This window comes from Neltuma alba, unplaced genomic scaffold (genome assembly GCF_004799145.2).
Source record: "Neltuma alba isolate B1F8T4 unplaced genomic scaffold, ASM479914v2 tig00011683_pilon, whole genome shotgun sequence".
Taxonomy (NCBI): domain Eukaryota; kingdom Viridiplantae; phylum Streptophyta; class Magnoliopsida; order Fabales; family Fabaceae; genus Neltuma; species Neltuma alba.
This window is the reverse complement of record NW_021636322.1, coordinates 86586-106764: the sequence shown is the minus strand read 5'-3', so window position 1 is coordinate 106764 and position 20179 is coordinate 86586. Positions and strand designations below refer to the sequence as shown.

The window sequence follows — 20179 nt, the reverse complement described above, 5'->3', positions numbered from 1 at the left end:
ATATATAAAATTAATTGTTTTTTATAAATATATTATTTATTAATATATTTTAAAGCTGGAAAAAAAGATAGCCTAAAGAAAATAAAATTTCATTTTTCTTAGAGCATATAATTTGTTAATTTGATTATTTTAAAATATTATTATATTAATTAGAATAAAAAATTACTATACCAATTTTTTAATACACATATTAATATGATAAGACTGAATTTTTATTAAATTATATAATTTTAATTAAGATGTAAATTAATTTATATAATATATCAATAAAAAAACATAAACTAATATGTAAGGGTAAAATGGTAAATTGATTATTACTATCCCTCCCCTCCCCTCCTTAAACCAAACAAGGGATCATAAATACCCTCCCCTCCCTCCCTTTTTATTAAACCAAACAAGGTGAAGATAAAATCTCCCCTCCCTTCCCTACCCCTCCCTCCCCTCAAACCAAACAGATCCTTACTGTTTTGTTTTGGAAAATATTCAGAATCCTGTGTCTTTGCCAGTTGCTCTCCCCTCAAAGTCACGCGATCCTATTATTTCCTCTGTTTCTATTTATTTCTCCTAATTTAAAATTTTATCTTATCTTCAAAATGTATGTTAAATATGTGTTCTGAATTCAAAATATAATTATTACTGTTTGTTTTCATTACTTGTTAGATGGACTGCATTAAATGGACGTGATTAGGATTTAAAATGATGTGATATTTATGTGGGGAACTTTGAAAAAGAATCTTACATATATGTCATGAGAATATATACGTATATATATATATTCAAATTTTCTGATTTTTTTTTTTGCCGATGAAGCAGAATATAGCAGAAAAACAAGAAGGCGGTGGGTGTTGCCTTATTTTTATGCAAGTGGTTCTCACACAGGTCAGGTATATTACTTTGTCATTATTTCTCTCTGCTTCACTTGTAATATAATACTGATGTTGATACTGAGCAATATAATAGCATGTATTGGGTTTTACCTTTGACGTGAGCTATGAGTGTTATATGCTTTAAAAAAATAGTGATAAAAAGTTCTCTCACTAAATTGTTTTGTTTTCTCATGTTATGATTTGGGCATCCTTCTACTCCAAATGTCTCGTGCGAGATAAACAAGAGTTTCTGATTTATGGTTTCATTTAGAAAATAATTATAGGTGCAAATTTGAACGTATCATACATTTTTAAAAGAATAAAAACACTGTTTCAAAAATTCGACTTTCAACATAATGCTCCGGTGTACACGGTTTTTGCGGCGTCCCAACTACCAAACTCGCTGGGATGAAACTTTTTAGATCGAGTTAATGACCCATTGTGAAAATGAGATGGCAATAGTTCATACCTTTGTATTCCTTCAATTCTTAATATACAATCTATTTAATTAATTTGATTAGATTAAAAAATATCATAATTATTTTTTTTAATATTCTTCTTCCATGTTCTACTTAATTATGGTTGAGAGAGTATATCAATGGAGATAATTTAAAAAAATTAATAAATATGATAAATAGATATTATATTTAAGACAAAAATCAATTCAATAATCAGGTTATATATTAAAGACTAGAGAAGTATAATTTATAATTTATAATAATATATCATCAACAACATAAAATTCGTGGACCCGTAACGTCTTAATTAGTGCCATACGCAAAATTGTCAAATTGACGACCACCGCATGCCTCGCCACATCCGGTGGACCTTCTATCTACCGCCAAAATAATGGCCCACTCTTTGTATGCTTACATTATTGATTTTTTTTTTAACTAAAATATAGGCATCCTTTTAGAGATAATCATATTCGAGTTACTGTCAGATATTAAGTGTGGACACCTCTCGAAGATTCGAATCTTGATTTCTCATGTTGTGAGGAACTAGTCATTTCTGCTAGACCCAACTCTTGTTGATTACATTATTAAATTAATAACCCCAAAACACTCATGTTCCATGCTGCGTTAGTTTTTTTGGGCCAACAGTTGTATTTTTTATTTTTTATTTTTGCCAGCCATGCTCCGTTGTTGACCATATGCTGCTTTATAAGTAATCAATTGGATTCGATGCAGATCTTTCCAGCCGTCCAATATTTATTGCATGTGTACGTGGAACCATATTCACCACTTCCTTTTTCTTAAACGTGTAATTTTCTGTGATATTATTGCACTCAGCGCATCCGAATTCACAACATTATTAAAAAAATAAATAAATCATACCAAGTCGTGCATTTCAAATGGGTTCACTTTTTTTTTTTTTTTCAGGGCCGAAGTGTACTATGTTGCTATTTAAAAATACAAGAATATTCCCATTGCGTCAGATACATCCCAGCGTTCATGTATAAAACCACAACGTGATCGTGTCAAGCTCATTTATGAACATTTCTAAAACATTTTGTGGGCTTTGTGGCTAAGATAATGCCTGTTTTATAAGTTTTCTACACCTCTCCATGTGAAATATTTAAAACTGAATAACAGATCAATGTCGGCCAAAACACAACATGTCAGTGATTCGATGCACGCCAAGCCAATAGGAATAGCAAGAGGGCAAAGATGTCCGACGCCTTCTCCATTATCAAGCGTTTCGCTTGTATAAAATATTACATCTGTTAATCTCTCTTACTGTTTTTCTCCACAGGAAGAGAGGAACCAGTTTCAGTGCGGCTTTTTGCTTGTTTTCAAAGGTTGAAAGTGAATATTTTGAAAATGAGCCCTTGAATGGTGCAGAATGCAATATGTAGGCAAGTACTTAATTCTCACATAAATGATCGTCAGCAAAGATCTTCTTTCTGTCTCGTTTTTTTTTTTTGGGGGTCAAAAACGATATATTCGAGGATGATGATTCTGGCTTTCAAAGATATTACTCTCCGGTCCTTATTATAAGACCCAATTTGACTTTTTATTTGGTCCTAATTATAGACCCAATCCATTTTCTTCTTATATTTATGCATTTTTTCCAAGATAATCCTTCTAATAATGATAGTTTTAGCAATACAATTAGCAGGATATTTTAAGAATGACACTTATTGATTATAAATAACCAACTTAACTTACTTCTAATCTTCAAATAAATTGGGTCTTATATTAGGACCGGAGGAGTACTGTGGAATGATTATGAATACTATAATACAGATATGGCGTTGAGCTGTCGGGTCATAGATGACTGCACTAATTACTCGAGAGAGAACAGATAATACTCACCGAGAGGTTTGACTCGTCAGCTCAGAAATTTTTATTCTCAAGTTCCTATCTCACTTAATCACCCCACAAGTAGTAATCTATTTATTAATCTTCATCTTTGATCATCAATTGGAATTTGGAATCAATCTGGTTGAAAGAGGAGGTGTAGACAGGCCAGGAGCTTCATCGGTCAACGGAGAACTGGGTGGCCAGCCGAAACATATTAAAAAAAAGGGGAAAAGAAATGGAGAACACGCAATCAGATCAACTCCATTCTCTTTCGTTGTCTTCTCAACGAACCCATTCCTTCCCAGTCGTTGTTCTGCATTTCCTCAAACCACATGATGGAGTCTATCTTTTATTTCCCTCTCTTTTTTCTCTTCTTTTCTGCCATATCCGCTTACACTTTCTCGGAATCCATCCGCCCAAATTTCACTGCTTCATATCTTCAATTCATTGACGGCTCTGGCACCTTCTTGTCATCCCGTAATGGAACATTCGAGGCTGCTATATTCAATCCTGGAGATCAACAATCCAGATTCTACCTGTCCGTCATACATGTGCCATCCCACACAATCATTTGGTCGGCCAATTGTGATGCTCCCATCTCAAATTCTGGTACGATGTATCTGACTGTCAAAGGAATCACCGTTTTTGATCGTGATGGAAACCTCAAATGGTCAACCCCACCATTGGAATCACCAGTATCCGCATTAAAACTTACTGAAACGGGCAATCTCCTCTTACTTGATCGTTCCAATGGCTCTCTTTGGGAGAGTTTCCAGCACCCGACAGACACAATTGTCATTGGACAGCGCTTACCTGTTGGGGCATGGCTGTCGAGTGCGACATCAGGGTCTGACTTGTCAACTGGGGATCACAACTTGAGTATCACTCCATCTGATGCAATACTTCAGTGGCATGGACAGACATACTGGAGGTTGTCGATGGCCACAAAAGCCTTTAAGAATTCAAATGATAGGGTGGAATATATGGCTATAAACAGAACAGCTCTTGATCTCCTTGGAAGTAACGGAACAGTGACTGTGTTTCGGGTGCTCTTGCCCACGGCTGATTTCAGAATTGCCAAATTGGCTGTTAATGGCCAGTTTACTGTCCAAAGCTTTTCCGGTACTGATTGGGTCCAGGAATTTGTGGGGCCAGACGATGGTTGTAAGACTCCATTTTTTTGTGGCAGATTAGGATTATGTACTTATGGCTCTGCGTCCTCTTCACCTACATGTTCTTGTCCCCCAAACTTCCATGCAGGCTCAAGGAATGCTCCGGGTTGTGTACCAAGCGATGGTTCTTATTCTTTGCCATCTGCGTGTAATTCATCTGTCTATGATGGTGCATCAAATTCTTCAGCTGTTTCGTATTTGAAACTCGGGGATGGTATGGAGTACTTTGGCAATACCTACTCTAACACCGTAATAGATGTAGTGAACTTAACTATTTGCCAAGACCTCTGTTCATGGAATTGTTCGTGCTTGGGATTTTTCTACGAAGATTCGTCTGGCTCCTGCTATATGCTTCAAAATGAGTTGGGTTCTATTATGTCGAGCAGTGGAGGTGCAAGTAACTCGCTGGGCTACATAAAAGTTATTGCTGCATCTGCTATTGATGAGCCTGCTTCTGAAGAAGAGGGGCTTCCTGTGGCTGCTCTGGTGCTAATACCTCTTGCTGGATTCATTATTGCTCTGGCTCTCGGTTTCCTCTGGCTTAGAAGATTTAGAATCTCCAAGGGAAAAGAGGTAATATTAGGCAAGTTCAAATCACATTCTTCAGAGGACTTGGAGGCCTTCTATATTCCAGGTTTACCTAAAAGGTATGATTATGGAGAACTTGTGGAGGCTACCGATAATTTTAAGACTTTAATCGGTTCAGGTGGATTTGGTGCGGTGTTCAAGGGACAACTGCCTGATAAGACCGTTGTGGCGGTAAAGAAAATAGTAAATATGGGAAATCAGGGAAAAAGGATTTCTGCACTGAGATTGCAATTATTGGAAATATTCACCATGTTAATTTGGTCAAACTGAAAGGCTTTTGGCTGAAGGAAGACAGCGTTTGTTGATTTATGAGTACATGAATCGTGGCTCCCTGGATCGCACCCTCTTTGGTGGTGGACCAGTCTTAGAATGGCAAGAGAGGTTCGACATAGCACTTGGAACAGCGCGTGGACTTGCCTATCTGCACGGCGGGTGTGAGCAGAAGATCATTCACTGTGATATCAAACCTGAGAATATTCTCCTGCACGACCACTTTCAGGCCAAGATATCTGATTTTGGACTCTCGAAACTCCTCAGCCCCGAGCAGTCTGGTTTATTCACAACAATGAGAGGCACGCGTGGTTATCTAGCTCCAGAGTGGCTTACTAACTCTGCAATCACAGAGAAGACTGATGTTTATAGTTTTGGAATGGTACTGCTTGAACTAGTGAGCGGAAGAAAAAATTGTTCTCCGGGGTCAGAAATCCCTAGCAAGGACGATAGTATGAGTGGCCATTCAGGGACGTCATCTAGGACAGGACTGGTTTATTTTCCACTACATGCCTTAGAGATGCATGAACAAGGTAGGCACCTTGAATTGGCCGACCCAAGACTAGAAGGGCGTGTTTCGAATGAGGAGGTGGAGAAACTAGTGCGTATAGCCTTGTGCTGTGTTCATGAAGAACCGTCGCTGAGGCCAAATATGGCTGCCATTGTTGGCATGTTGGAAGGTGGGACTCCACTGGCCCAGCCGAGGATTGAATCTGAATCTTGAATTTCTTGCGCTTTTATGGGCGTAGTGGAAGGAGGCTTAGCGTGATAGCGATAAACAAGCACAGAAACCTTCAACTACAACTAGTGGTTCTCAAACTGCTTTTTCTTACATTTCTTCACAAGATATCTCAGGACCTAGATAAGATCTCCAACTCTGCATATTTTCAGAACCCTTGCTGCTTATATTAGTTCTTGTGGACGCCATTGTAATTGTACAGAATCCTCTACTGTGGTTCTTACATCTTGCTATAAGGAGGTTGCTGCTTCTGTAAGAGCACTTCTTATTCTCTTCTGTAAGATAGTCATGTAGTGAAGAACGAGTTTATCACAAGTCAATCGGGTGTCCAACTGTCCACTGAAATACTTGAATTTCTCATTCTTGCGTATTTAATCTATGTTGATAATTTACCCTGGTTCTGATTACTTGAACTTTATGTTTCCACGAGAGGTCATGTTTCTCCCTATTTAATTAACTCAATGAACAAGGTTATTAGGCATTGGCTGCCCCACCCTCTTTTCTTGGATCAGAGCCGCTGAATTCTGTATTACTGTCTTAATGTTTTTGGTTCCGTGTTCTTTTCCTATATTTGATATGAAGACCTTAAGCTTTGATCTGCGGAGTTTTAATTCCGTTTAGGATTCGGAGGTCTTCATGATTCTGATTTTTCCATGTTCATTCGAAATTATTTCGTCCAAGATGATATGAAATTGAGAAGGCAGGACCCCCTTTCATGATATGATTCAGGTTATAAAATTCAGAGGCCCTTTTATTTTTCACCCAATCCCGTTCCTTTTTTTTATTACTATTAATTTGTTTTCAAATTTATATTCTTGTTATTAAAATTTCAATATTTACAGTTGCAAATTTTATACCTTAATTTTGTATCTCAGTCATTAGAAATTTTTATTGTAAGAAAAAAAACGAGACTTAATTGCGTGGTATGAAGTATTAGTTTTAATTTGTTTTCCTTTGAGCAGTTACAAATTGGTTGATATTTTTAAAACACTGCGCATTGTTAAATTTGTCCGAAATTCTGATTGATCTGTGATTACCGATTGGCGATTACGGCATATAAAAAACGGTGAAATAAGCATATATATATATATATATATGTATGTATGTATCCTCCTGGTCCTAATTATAACACCCAATTGACTTATTTGAGGAGATTAAGGAAGTGAGTTAAGTTGGTTATTTATAATAAATAAATGTTGTCATTCCTAAAATATCCTTGCTAATTAAGTATATTGGCTAAAACTATCATTATTAGAAGGATTATCTTGAAAAAAAATGCATAAATATAAGAGACAAAATGGATTGGGGTCTTATGATTAGGACCAAATAAAAAGTCAAATGGGGTCTTATAATAAGGACCGGAGGAGTATATATTAAAAAAAAAAACAAACTGATTAGCGCTTACTCTACGGAGATCGAGCATTGTTGGGCCATTGGCCCAAAAGCAAATAGGACACGCTCTCATCTTGACTTGACCGCAAGGGACTCATTCATCTTCCAATTAAAGAGGGACACCTGTACCTCCAGTTGAATTTACGTGGCGATAGCCAATTAGAATCTGGAACCCTCTTCCATTGACGTCGAATTTCTCGTACGATCTCCCCACCCCCTGCTCCATCTGAAAATAATAAGAGATCAATAGCGAAAATTATTTCCAATTTCAATAGCAGAAGTCCTGCGTTGGAGAATCTACCATGGCTTACGTCGAGCGAGGTATTTTCCTCTTTTGCTCCTCCCAATTTTGTTTCTTTTCATGGCGGTATGTGGGTATTGGTTTATTTGTGTAATAAGTTTTATTTGCTTTATTGCAATCCTTGGAGCCTTGATCTCAATCTCCGGTGTAATTTACCCCGTTGTCTCTATCAATTGCAATTTAGTTGATGTTTTATGATTGGGGAATACGATTAGAAAGAACTTCTGTTTTTCCTTTTGGGGCAATCAACCGAGTTGAAGAAGGCAGCTTTGATTCCTCTTCGTCGGTTTTTTCATTGTCTCCTGAAATCTAGCTGAAACTTAGAGTACAATTCTGATGCCACTAATTGGCGTATGATAAAGGTTTTACTGTTTTACACTGATATTATCTATTTCTGATCGTTGAGCGGCTAATAACTAGATTCTCATAGAGGTAGATGTTCAATATGTTCTTGGGGAACGATATCCTTCATACGTTTTGGTTTCCTCTCCTTCATTCTCCACCCCAAAAGAAGCTTTCAAATGTTAGGATTAGATATCATAATGAGCATTATGAAACGCTGCTGTGCTAGGATTCTATTCTATGCGGTGTCCATTGCTTATCCCCGATTTGATGTATTTAACTGCAATCTGTGACGGGATACATGCTATGTGAATTCTGATAGATATTCCCGCACTTCTAGCTGTCTTAAATTTGCAATCCAATGACTCTTAGTTGTTGCTTTTAGTTCTGCTCAAGTTTTGTCTTTCTTCATTGATGACTTGATGTGATTTCTGAATCGGCAAATAAGTTACCTCTGCAAATACATCCATGCATACAAGCTAACAAGGAAGTGGTGCAGATTCATAACCACTAGACATAAACCTTTATTGTTACAGCCCTACAATTGGTCAGGCGTATTTTGGAATGTTTTATTTTGAGGATCATATTGGCGAAATTTTAAATCTATTGCGTACAGAAAAGTGGGCCATCAAGCAGTCCATATTTATCCTGGCTCTGGGCCTAGGTATTATCTTGCTTGATGTTCTTTGGTTGGGATTAGCAGTTGATCAGATAGTGCTGCACATCGCTTGCATGCAACAGAGACTCACTTTGATCTTCAAAATCAAAATCTTCAAGTTGTAATGTTTTATGTGTGAAAATTTTGATATATTGTCAGCTGAGTTTTGCATCAGCGAACCACTTAATTCTTGATGCCGTTTTTCCTGTAAGCCTCTGTTTTCTGGTGATGTTGCTGATCCAGTTGTTAGTGATAACTTTACATGACTCCTTTTTTACGTATCTGCATCTATTCCTTGCCCCCTTTTGGATGCATTGTCTGGTTACTTCGGAAGAACATTTTGAAATTGCATTCTACATTATCATCTCACTCGTTATGAAAGGACCTTACAAAGAACTTGATACAATTTTTTGCAGGTGTTGTTAAATCGAAGAGATCAATATGGCGTCTGAAAACAATCACTGATTTTTTCTGGGCTATTGTTAACTTCATAGGAGTTTTTTTGCAACAATGTTTTCGGTAATGTTAAAATTTATGTTATTTTTCTTTTTTAGAATTATAAGAATTCTATATTGCCTTTAATTAATGCTAGCTCATAATGCCATCATCTCTAGATGGAAAAGTCAGATGCCTACAGAAAAGGTTCTGGTTCCGGTAAGAAATGGGATGGTGGTGGCCCTGGAGGTCCTGGGGGACCGTATGGTGGCGGTCCACGGGGTCCTCCTCGCCGTGGTCTTGACAATGTTCGTGGACTAGACAGCGTTAGGGGGGCTGATCATAGTAAGTACATGTTTTCGTTATTCCTCTCTTTCTTGGACATATGGATGCATCTGCTGCAGCTCAACTTCTATTCCGAGTCTGTGCTAACCAATTTATTTGGGCTTCCCCGAATTGGACTTACAGGTTCTCTGCCTGCCTGTGGCTCCTGCTGTGGCTGAGTATTGTAGGTGGTTCAAATGGATTCAACAGTTATCTTGCCCAAATTGTCTCTATAAGTATCAGGAGTTGAACTCTTTGAACATGCCTATGAAGTGCCATTGTGGAGTTTATCTATGCATTTCTACCAAAACAAAAAAAAGTTTGTGTATATCAAGAAATTTAACCAACAATGCGTATACTTTATAACTTTGTCCGACCCAGTAAGAGTATAAAAATCACACCTTCTTGTTAACGTTTCGGTTGTGTTCTGATGGGTTGTGTTTCTCATGGATTTAGTTACTTCTTAATTGGGAGCTGGACTGTTTCGAGGTCCAACACTTGACCCTTGCTCTCTAATTGATTGGCTTTTCAAATTCAACTCCTTAACCAAGTTCACTAGAAATGTTGACGTCTTTTCAGAAATTTATGTCAGGTATATTGGCAAGTTGATTATTAGTAATAAATGATCCAACCGATGAACCGAGTAATATGTTGGCCAATATTTCTTGAGAGGGGATTGATGACGTTTTTTATTCCGGAGCCAGCGTTGGCAGTGTGCGATCTCGACTCTTTCGAGAGCAGGTTCTCTTATGTTTACTGAGGAAGAACAAGAAAATAATGTAAAGATTTTTTTACTTTTTTCGGTCCAAGAAAATAATGGAAAGATTAATCAATCAGTGCCTTCATGTTACGTGTAACTTCAATTAAGCCATTTACTGGTACTCAAAATTTTTGGTGCAACTACTTGCATAATTAGCACAACGAGTTTCTAGAGTTATCATTTTAGAAAATTATTCTTAGGGTGCATGAGAAGGATTCATGGTGTGGATTAACGATGATGTGGTGTAAAAACGAGAGGGAGAATTGTTATGAAGTTTCAAAAAAAGAACATTACTACTAAAAAATCCCAATAACAATAAAACAATTTCCAGTGATAAATTTCATGATAGAAAATGACAACTACTCAATATTGGTAATTATTTTTTTTGAAACCTCGTTATAATTATCCCAAAACGGAACGTCCTTAAGTAACAGGGAAGGAAAGGGTTTATGGTCGGACGCACTGTATTAGGATCCCAAATGAGAAGGATGATCCCACTGTCATTGCGGGCGGCAGGGATCCTATTTTCCCTCCTTGCGTTGAATTATCAACCCAAAGCCTCCCGCTATAGGACGTTAATTTCATCCAAACCAAGAGAAAACTTTAACAATATTGGCTTCGCTGAAATTAAGTCTCTTGCATGAAATTTCGCTGTTTAATTAATGAGATATACTTATATTCCTTGTTTACTAATTATCAGTTTCGATATTCACCATACAATCGCGCATCTTAATTTCAAAAGCGAGATTCTAGTGGTATATTTTCACTACTACTCAAAGACAGTACAACATTTTTCTGTCAGGCTTCGAATACTAAACCCATGATGAAGATGATCGTCACCTGTCATCGCTTTGACGCTTTCTAAATGGATCATTACCCTATACGCTGTGAGAGCGCATGGTTGCTATCATGATAGGTATCGTGCAAATGAGGATATTTTACCCTCAGAAGTTTACGCCAACGACATTTGCCACACAGGCATGCAGAATATTAAGATCCCAAAACAGAAGGAGACGCATATGGTAATCATAGCATAGGCATATGCTCTCCAAGGCTGCATGCTTTCTCTCATGGCGTTGAACTCAGAAGCAAAGGTTGAGACAGTGCTCAGACAACCCAACAGCCCAAACTGAATGCCTGTCACAATAGTGTCACATTTCCAGGTGTTCGCCTGCGTCAGCATATGAGCTCCAAGAGTCAAGGTGGTATTCAAACATTCTCATTGACAGCAAATTGTGTGGTAAGACAAAAGAAGAAGGAACTCACTGATTTCTTTACAGTAGCGAGTGCAGACATTACACAAGCGGCAGAAACATTGGCAATCAGAGTCCCAAATGGAATCCATATCAGCAGCCTTGCCCTCCCCACGCCACGCCCATTGAGTCGAGCTAAGAACCACCTAATCCACACACCTAAAGGACCGACCAGGCATGCCAGCCATGGTTCAGCCCCACTGTGTCCATGCTTGAACTCGGACCTCACCAACGTACTACTTAGACCCCACAAGAAGCCTAACATCACCAAGCACACTGCCATAACTGCCAACTGTCGCTTGTAACTGTGCACTTTTCTGCTTATCTCAGCATTACAAGAGCCAGTTCTTGATCTCATCTTTAGCCTGCTGATAAGCCACTTGAACCCCTTGGCTGTCTCAATTCCAAATATGATGGAAAAACCAACAAGGAACAAGCCTGCAAAATCCATTTTTTTATATATAAATTTGTCCATCAACTTAGACATGCTTAGGTGAAAATGAGATGATTAGTACCACTAAATACACTGATCAAATGCATCTCATTAGTCATTACCTATTATAAAACCAAGCACGGAGAATAGCCAGTGTCCAGCAACACTAAGTTCAACCATTTTCTGGTTCCAACCACTAAAGGTCGTAAGGCTCCCTAAATAACCAGTTGTTATTGCAATTGTGAGATGCTCTGACACACGGGATATGTGCCCCTTGAATACTACGCCAAACCATCCCATCAAAAAAGAACCGACCTAAATGGAATATTAAGTTTGTATCAGGCTATCAGCGCATAATCTAGGAAACGAAATGCTGAGCAAGGTACTGGCTTTTTGTCTTGTTCTCTTTTATAAACATAGAACTTCAGCAGCATCCGAGGCTTATAAATATCAAAGCATGATGGAAGGATAGAGGAAAGGGTGTCTCAGGGAGAGACCATATTGGAAGGCAGATCCAGGTAAAGAATAGTGTGGTCACTTGTCACACCAGCTCCATCGGGGCCAAACAACTTTTGCAGCAAGTATCTTGTGAGGACCTGTATTTTTTTTTGTGGGGAAATGGCATATCAATATCTGCCTAATAATTGCATATGCCAAAATGAAATTGATGATAAAGAAAATCAGGATGAAAAATTATGGCCCATGAAGCGAAAATTCCATAATTCTCAGAACAAGTGAAAATTGCCATAAGCTCTCAAAAGCAAGCAATAATTAATTACAGCAGAAGCTCACAAGAGCCAACACCAATTCTATCAAGTTAGAGGTTAGCAAATTACCCCAAGAATTCCAAAAGCAGCTAAATGAATCATGCATGAAACATAATCCAGTATATTTGGTAACCCCTTATCGTGTTCCTGCACGTAGAGACGAGACTATGAATAATCTATTAAAATAGCAACAAGAAAACTGACTTAAAAATTGGTGAATTGGGCTCACCTTTATGTGTTCAGGACCCCCTTTTCCATTACTGTAACGAGAGGTCACTAATTGTGCTGATGGCTTTCCAATGGAGATAGAACTTAATGCCACAGGACTTGGCTGCAACTTTTGATCGCCTGGAATAGAAACAACTCCATTTTCAGGTGTGAAATCTGAAGAGGTATGAAGGGTTCGATCCCCAATATCTCCTGCCTCCGAAACAGTCTCACTCTCAACATCACAATCCGTCTGATGGTTTATGCAAGTTGATGGTGCCAATGAATTCATTCTCTCCATGAATCCCCTGAAAGCCTGAGGATTAGTTTCCTCTTGAATCAACTACAAAGTCATTAAAGACTGTCAATGAAAATCGCCCCTTTCTCCCTTTTACATGGAAGGATGAATCCATGTTAATGTAAACACAAGACTGTGGACTACTGCAGCCTTAGAAAACCAGCAATGTGCGTGAAAAATAGCTGCCGCAACTAAACAATAGAAGAAGCCAACCGTGAAATTTGAACAGACAAAGAAGGAATTTGCATCTTTCTAAATAATTGTAATGCAATGCAATATGACAGACAAAAAAGCCACTCTCAGCCCCAAAAAGAAAGAATCAACAGCCTATATATATATATATATATATATATATATAAATGGATCAGTAAACTGAGGTTTAAAAGTTAACTTAAACACGAACTGTATTTGCATGCTACTGATTTTTTAGTTTTTACCTATGCATTATTTATGTGGAAACAGCAAAAGATGATGAATGGGATATACTGTGCTGAATCAGAGATTCTGATACTGAATTAATAATGCTCTCCAGACATATTTAAAAGGACCACCATAGATCAAACAAGGGAAATGCCAAAATAAGCTGTTGTTTTCAATCTTAAAGGAATACGAAGCTGTTTGACAAGACATCTATTTTATCAAATATTAGGGGCAGCTGTTAAAGAAATGTGAAGCTGTTTATCCGGCCAGCTTTGAAATGAAAACAAATTAAAGATTCACATGTCATCATGAACCGTCTCTTTTTCTTTTTCATTTTTATATATGACTTCTACTTTGATCCGCAGAAAGCCAATATTGATAGGCTTTGGGATCATTGCAACACATGCACAGTATATGGGGTTTCCAACGTAATATGGTTTGGTGAAAAAAAGAACCCATAAACTGAAGTGTTAGCGAATAAACAGAAGCTCTAAAAAATAGCCAAGAAGACATTAACCAAATAGCAACCAACAGTATAGGAACCAAGAAAAACACCACCGTCGCATCAAAGATCTCAAACCAAGACGCCAGATCATCAAGACAGATCGAAGCTGGTAATTTATCGGTGTTTAATTGACTCACATTTATTAATTCAGAATCGAATTTCTAATTTAGTCGACCATTAGATAATTTTTTTCTTTGTTCACAGGTATTCTTAAATTACGTCAATCTGGTTGATTTACCAAGTGATTGTGGCTAATCAGAATACTTGATTTCACCGCAGTTTAAAAATAATTCGAGATTGAGGAAGGACCAAGCACTTAAAAAAAAAAAAAGCATAAAAGGACAATGATGGTTGTATGATGTAAAAAAAGACTCACATCAATGCTTATCAATACGACGCCAGGCTTTTGTTAATAATTAATTTAGTAAATAAACTAATTATTAAGGTAAGTATCCATGCGAATCAATTTATAATTTTTATACTACTTTCATTAATATTGATAATAATTTAGTATTTTTGCTTTCATCTTATTATGTACTATTATATACTTTATTTTTTATGTAATTATTATATATCCGACACCAACGCTGATTCAATCGAGTTGAATAATAATTTTTTCGGATTGATAGTAGGTCTGGTACTTAAAATATTTTTTGGAACTTGGAACATGAGAAGCGAAAACATGAGGTTATATTGGATGGAGACAGCAGTACAGCGCTAACGTTAAAGCCAAGAAATTAAACCAAACGGCACGAGGAGTTCGCTTATCAACTGATGCTATTTACCATATGAATAAACCTTCGTTAACAAATCTCACATCCTTTTTATTATATTTTGCATTACCAAAAGACGTTGTTTGGGCCATCAAATCTGATTAGGTTGCTTCTCGAAACCTCACTGCACAACCACAAGAAGCAAGAAAAAGGCTAATAAAAGCACTTGTGTAGTGTATGTATCTATCTTGTATAAAAAAAAAGTGTATGTATCTGTCACCCAAAACAGATGGGAAATAAAGAAAAGGCGCATGATCCTTACTCGTCTAAAATCAACCTTTCTAATCGGATTTTATTGGATGTCCAATCATCCCAAGCAATTGCAAAATTTGCGTAAAACCACCTGTGCATGTTCCCGCCACTAGGAGCTTGATAGAAGTGATGAGAATAGGACGGAGTTTTCCATACGGGAAAAAATAATGACAATCATTAGGGCAGACATCATCACTCAAAGCAGAAGTGATATGAAACTACGAATGAAAATAGAGTACCTAACATCAAATTTCATAAAATCCACCAACCCAAAAAAAAAAAAAAACCAAATGCGTTAATAGACAGATTTATTTATATGTATCCTCAACGACTAAATATTCTTCCATTCATTAGCTTTGATTGAAAACACGGCTCTTCTGCGTCCTTTTCGAATGGAACTCATGGCATATTTCTGAGTCCAAAAACGGGCAGTAGCCTCCTACTTGGCTTTGTCGTTCAGGTAGATGCGAGCAATCTCAGGCACCGAAGGGTGATGTGGGATTGGATCAACAAGCAGTGCGCCTATTGACAGCAGCACCTGCATGCATCACAACTCAGCGCTTCCTATTGGTTACATATATATAATCAAGCTTTGTTAGCTAAGGAGACATAAGAAGGCGTCGTACGTTAGACACTGCTGTTTAAGAAGGTCAAAACAGATAGTTCCATTGCTGTCAATGTTTGGGTGATATACCTTTGTTACGAAGGAAACCTGTACAGAGCAACAAGTTCCTATTCACAAGGAGTCAATAGAACTCTAATCAAAATTAATAGTTGTGAATTAATTACATAGAGTGCCTTGAATGGATAAATTGGGGGGAAGTCGATGTTCAGCAGGAATACACCCCCAGCATAAGGACTGTCTGCTGGGCCCGTAATTGTAGCTTGCCAATGTAACAGATCTTCACCAACAAGACCTGCATGTACGTACAGCACAAAATCGCTGATTTTAAGCTATTAAAACAATACGAAACAAAAATTAAGAGAAGATAAACATACCTGCGTTACAAGAAACAGGAGGATCCTCCTGTAGCTTCCTCAATTCTTGAGTAATGCGTTTTGAAGTCATGGGATGTAATGATGAATCCATCCCTACAGGAGGAGGAGGATCCTCCTGTAAGTCTCTCAGTTGGCTGTTGATGCGTCTTGAAATTGAAAGTAATGTATTAAAAATATTAGTTAAAGTTTTAACTAATGTGTTAAAATATATATACTTGACTAAATATGTTTATAAATTTTTGTAACAAAAATGTGTTAAAAATATTAGTTAAAATTTTAACGAAGTCTTTTATATTTGTTTTAACTGAATAAAATTTGTAAATGAGGGCTAAAATAATAAATAAAATTTATTTTAATAATACACACATTTTTTCAGAATAATAATACAAAGAATGAAGGTGTAGCTAGTTATAATCAATATTTAATTCTTTCCTCACATTTTTTTCCTAATGTATTTACTAGTCTCAGTGATAATCTTCACAAGAACGTTCGACTCCAAACTTGTTGTAATATTATTCCCAGTGTTGCTTATCCAAACTTTTCTGAGACAGTTTTTTTTTTTTGTTGTTACAAAGCAAGAGAATGGTCAATGATGTATTATGAGTCGTGGCTTTGATTGCAATAATAGTCGCAAAGCATGAACACTAAGAAGAAATAACCGAAAAACTCTATAGTTGGAATGAGAAGAACGTTAGAGAGGACCAAGCTTTTATTTATGAGATCAGGCTAACTTATATTTAAGAATGCGTAGTCTTCGCAAGATTATTTTCTGACTGCTCTTCAATTAACAATCAAGAAATTAATGCCTGATTGATTTTCCTTCAATTCTCAATTTATGACCTTGATACTTGACTAATTTTCTAATAAGTTACTCTTCCGGTCCTTTATAAGACCTATTTAACTAATTTGATTAGATTAAGGAAGTTAGGTATTAGTTAATTATAAGAAATATAACATGTTTTTCCCAAAACACTATAATCATCTTCCTTAATATCCTCTCTGTATCTTCTACTTGATTATGATTGAGGAAAATCTATAGGGATAATTTAGAAAAAAAATTGATAAATATGATAAATAAGTCTTATATTTAGAATCAAAATCAACTGAATAATTAGTCATATACTAAGTACATGAGGAGTACTTTTCTTATTTCTTAATTCCCTCACAAAAATTAATGGTGATTTGATTCTCTCATTGACGGAGATTAATTTGACCAAGGAGATCCTCTACTTCCAAATCAAATAATTCGGTCCATTAAAGACGAACTTAAACCCAAAACCCCAGCCTTCAAGATATTTTAATAAAAGGTGAGGATAGAAAAGAGAATATGGAAAGAATAATTTCTTTAACGTTAAGAATGATCACTTCATGTATCCATTAGTTGCAGTCTAGTGCTCATTAATACTGATTTAGTCCATATTATTAATATTACAACGAAGGTTTTTTTCCCCCATTTATATACGCACCTTCATCAGTAGTTTAAAATAATATATTGCAGGGGTTGGAGAATGGGAAAGATATTGGAGAAACAGTGGGAGGGGGATGAGATATCTTACAGCCACCTGCATTTTTATTGCTGACTTAAGATGTTTAAAATAATTGAGAAGTAATTTTTTAATTATGATTTAGAGAATATAAGATAAGTATATAAAAAAATATTATCTCTATTTATATAAAACATATTTATAAGTATTTTTAAACAGTATGTCAAATAGCTTTTAACATGGGAAAAAGACAGAAAAATGCACCTTTAATTTCAGAAGCCCAGAAACGTCCGCTGAATTCAAGAAATCCCATTTTGGTACCATGAGACCAAATTGGGATTAATATGTGAAAGGAAAAGACCAAATTGCCCTTCATTTTAAATATTATTTTTAAAATATCACAGCTCCTACTGGCCAGCCGGTCACCGGACCTCCAACGACGGCGGTCATCGGAGCTCCGGCAACCAGCCGACAATTGGTCACCGGAGCTCCGTCGGTCGGAATTTTTTTAAAAAATTTTTTTACAACTTTAATATAACAGTTAACAACTTTTGTAATGCTATTAACAATTTCAGTATAGCAATTAACAACAGCTTTTCTGGGAAATTCAACAAACTCCGGCGACCGGAAACAATTTTTTTCGAAAATTTTTACAACTTCAATATAACCGTTAACAACTTTGTAACGCCATTAACAACTTCAATATAGCAATTAACAACAGATTTTCTGGAAAATTCAACAAATTCCGGTGACCGGAAACAATTTTTTTGAAAATTTTTACAATTTCAATATAACGGTTAATAACTTTTGTAATGCTATTAACAACTTCAGTATAGCAATTAACAACAGCTTTTCTGGGAAATTCAACAAACTCTGGCGACCGGAAACAAATTTTTTTGAAAATTTTTACAACTTTAATATAGCGGTTAACAACTTTTGTAACCCTATTAACAACTTTAGTATAGCGGTTAACAACAAGTTTTTGAGCTTGTTAAAGGCATTACTGAAGTTATAAAAATGCCACTTTTTGAATTTAAAAACTTGTTGTTAACTGCTATATCAAAGTTGTTAACCGTTATATTGGAGTTGTAAAAATTTTCAAAAAAACGTAATTGTTAACGTTATATTGAAGTTGAAAATTTTTACAACTTCAATATAACGGTCAACAACTTTTATAATGCTATTAACAACTTTAGTATAGCAATTAACAACAGCTTTTCTGGGAAATTCAACAAACTCCGGCGACCGGAAACAATTTTTTTGAAAATTTTTACAACTTCAATGTAGCTGTTAACAACTTTTGTAACCCTATTAACAATTTCAGTATAGCGGTTAACAACAGATTTTTTTGAAAAATTATATAACTCAAAAACCTGTTGTTAACTGCTATACTGAAGTTGTTAATAGGGTTACAAAAGTTGTTAACCGTTATACTGAAGTTGTAAAAATTTTCAAAAAAATTGTTTCCGGTCGCCGGAGTTTGTTGAATTTCCCAGAAAAGCTGTTGTTAATTGCTATACTAAAGTTGTTAATAGCATTACAAAAGTTGTTAACCGTTATATTGAAGTTGTAAAAATTTTCAAAAAATTGTTTTCGATCGCCAGAGTTTGTTGAATTTCCCATAAAACCTGTTGTTAATTGCTATATTGAAGTTGTTAATAGCATTACAAAAGTTGTTAACGGTTATATTAAAGTTGTAAAAATTTTCAAAAAAATTGTTTTCGGTCGCTGGAGTTTGTTGAATTTCCATAAAAGCTGTTGTTAATTGCTATACTGAAGTTGTTAATAGCATTACAAAAGTTGTTAACCGTTATATTAAAGTTGTAAAAATTTTCAAAAAAAATTGTTTCCGTTCGCCAGAGTTTGTTAAAGTTCTCAGAAAAGCTGTTGTTAATTGCTATATTGAAGTTGTTAATAGCATTACAAAAATTGTTAACCTTATATTGAAGTTGTAAAAATTTTCAAAAAAAAAATCCGACCGACGGAGCTCCGTGACCAATTGTCAGCTGGTCGCCGAGCTCCGGTGACCGCCGCCGCCGAGGTCCGGTGACTGGCCGGCCAGTAGGGGCCGTGATATTTTAAAAATAATATTTAAAATGAAGGGCAATTTGGTCTTTTCCTTTCACATATTAATCCCAATTTGGTCTCATGGTACCAAAATGGGATTTCTGAATTCAGCGGACGTTTTGGGCTTCTGAAGTTAAAGGTGCATTTTTCTGTCTTTTTCCCTTTTAACATCCTCTCCTTTTTTAACAGAAATACATCGACGTGGCTAAATAAAGTCTTCTTCTTCGAACAACGCCTGTATGAGCATTTTAAGTGAATTAGTGATGCTGTTGATTTAACAATTGACTCATCGATACTAAGAGGGTGTTTGAGTTTCTCTTTGAATCATGTAGGGTGTTTAGATGAAAACCAAACCATAGTTTCAGAAGTGTTTTTTACGATTTACGAAGTAAATATTAGAGGGATTTACCTTCTTTTTGCGGAAAATACTTCTGAGAGTGAGAAACACTTTTAAAGATTACCAAAGAAAACCATGGTTTGCAGAAAAATATCTAAACACTATATATTTTTCAAAATCACTTTTTAATTTGAAACCATGGCTTGTATAAAAGTAACCAAACACCATTTT

At 36.2% G+C, this 20179-nt stretch overlaps 2 protein-coding genes and 2 pseudogenes across 2 annotated transcripts; 2 read left to right on the top strand and 2 right to left on the bottom strand.

Moving 5' to 3' along the window:
* Positions 1 to 3135: 3135 nt before the first annotated feature.
* Positions 3136 to 6376, top strand: LOC114716636 (G-type lectin S-receptor-like serine/threonine-protein kinase At5g35370). The gene is given in 5 exon segments (XM_028901666.1): positions 3136 to 5125; positions 5128 to 5208; positions 5211 to 5920; positions 5923 to 6004; positions 6007 to 6376. Coding segments are annotated over 5 exon segments (2556 nt in total). The 5' UTR covers positions 3136 to 3504; the 3' UTR covers positions 6069 to 6376.
* A 1185-nt stretch (positions 6377 to 7561) lies between these two features.
* Positions 7562 to 9808, top strand: LOC114716635 (selenoprotein K-like; annotated as a pseudogene).
* Positions 9809 to 11105: 1297 nt separating this feature from the next.
* Positions 11106 to 13114, bottom strand: LOC114716629 (fluoride export protein 2-like). The gene is made up of 6 exons (XM_028901655.1): positions 12836 to 13114; positions 12676 to 12753; positions 12337 to 12435; positions 11962 to 12154; positions 11420 to 11844; positions 11106 to 11324 (listed from the first exon to the last, which is right to left on the bottom strand). The coding sequence occupies exons 1-6, from the start codon at positions 13112 to 13114 to the stop codon at positions 11106 to 11108; spliced, it is 1293 nt and encodes a 430-aa protein (XP_028757488.1).
* Positions 13115 to 15392: 2278 nt separating this feature from the next.
* LOC114716628 (ubiquitin-conjugating enzyme E2-17 kDa-like) lies at positions 15393 to 16130 on the bottom strand (annotated as a pseudogene).
* Positions 16131 to 20179: the final 4049 nt, after the last annotated feature.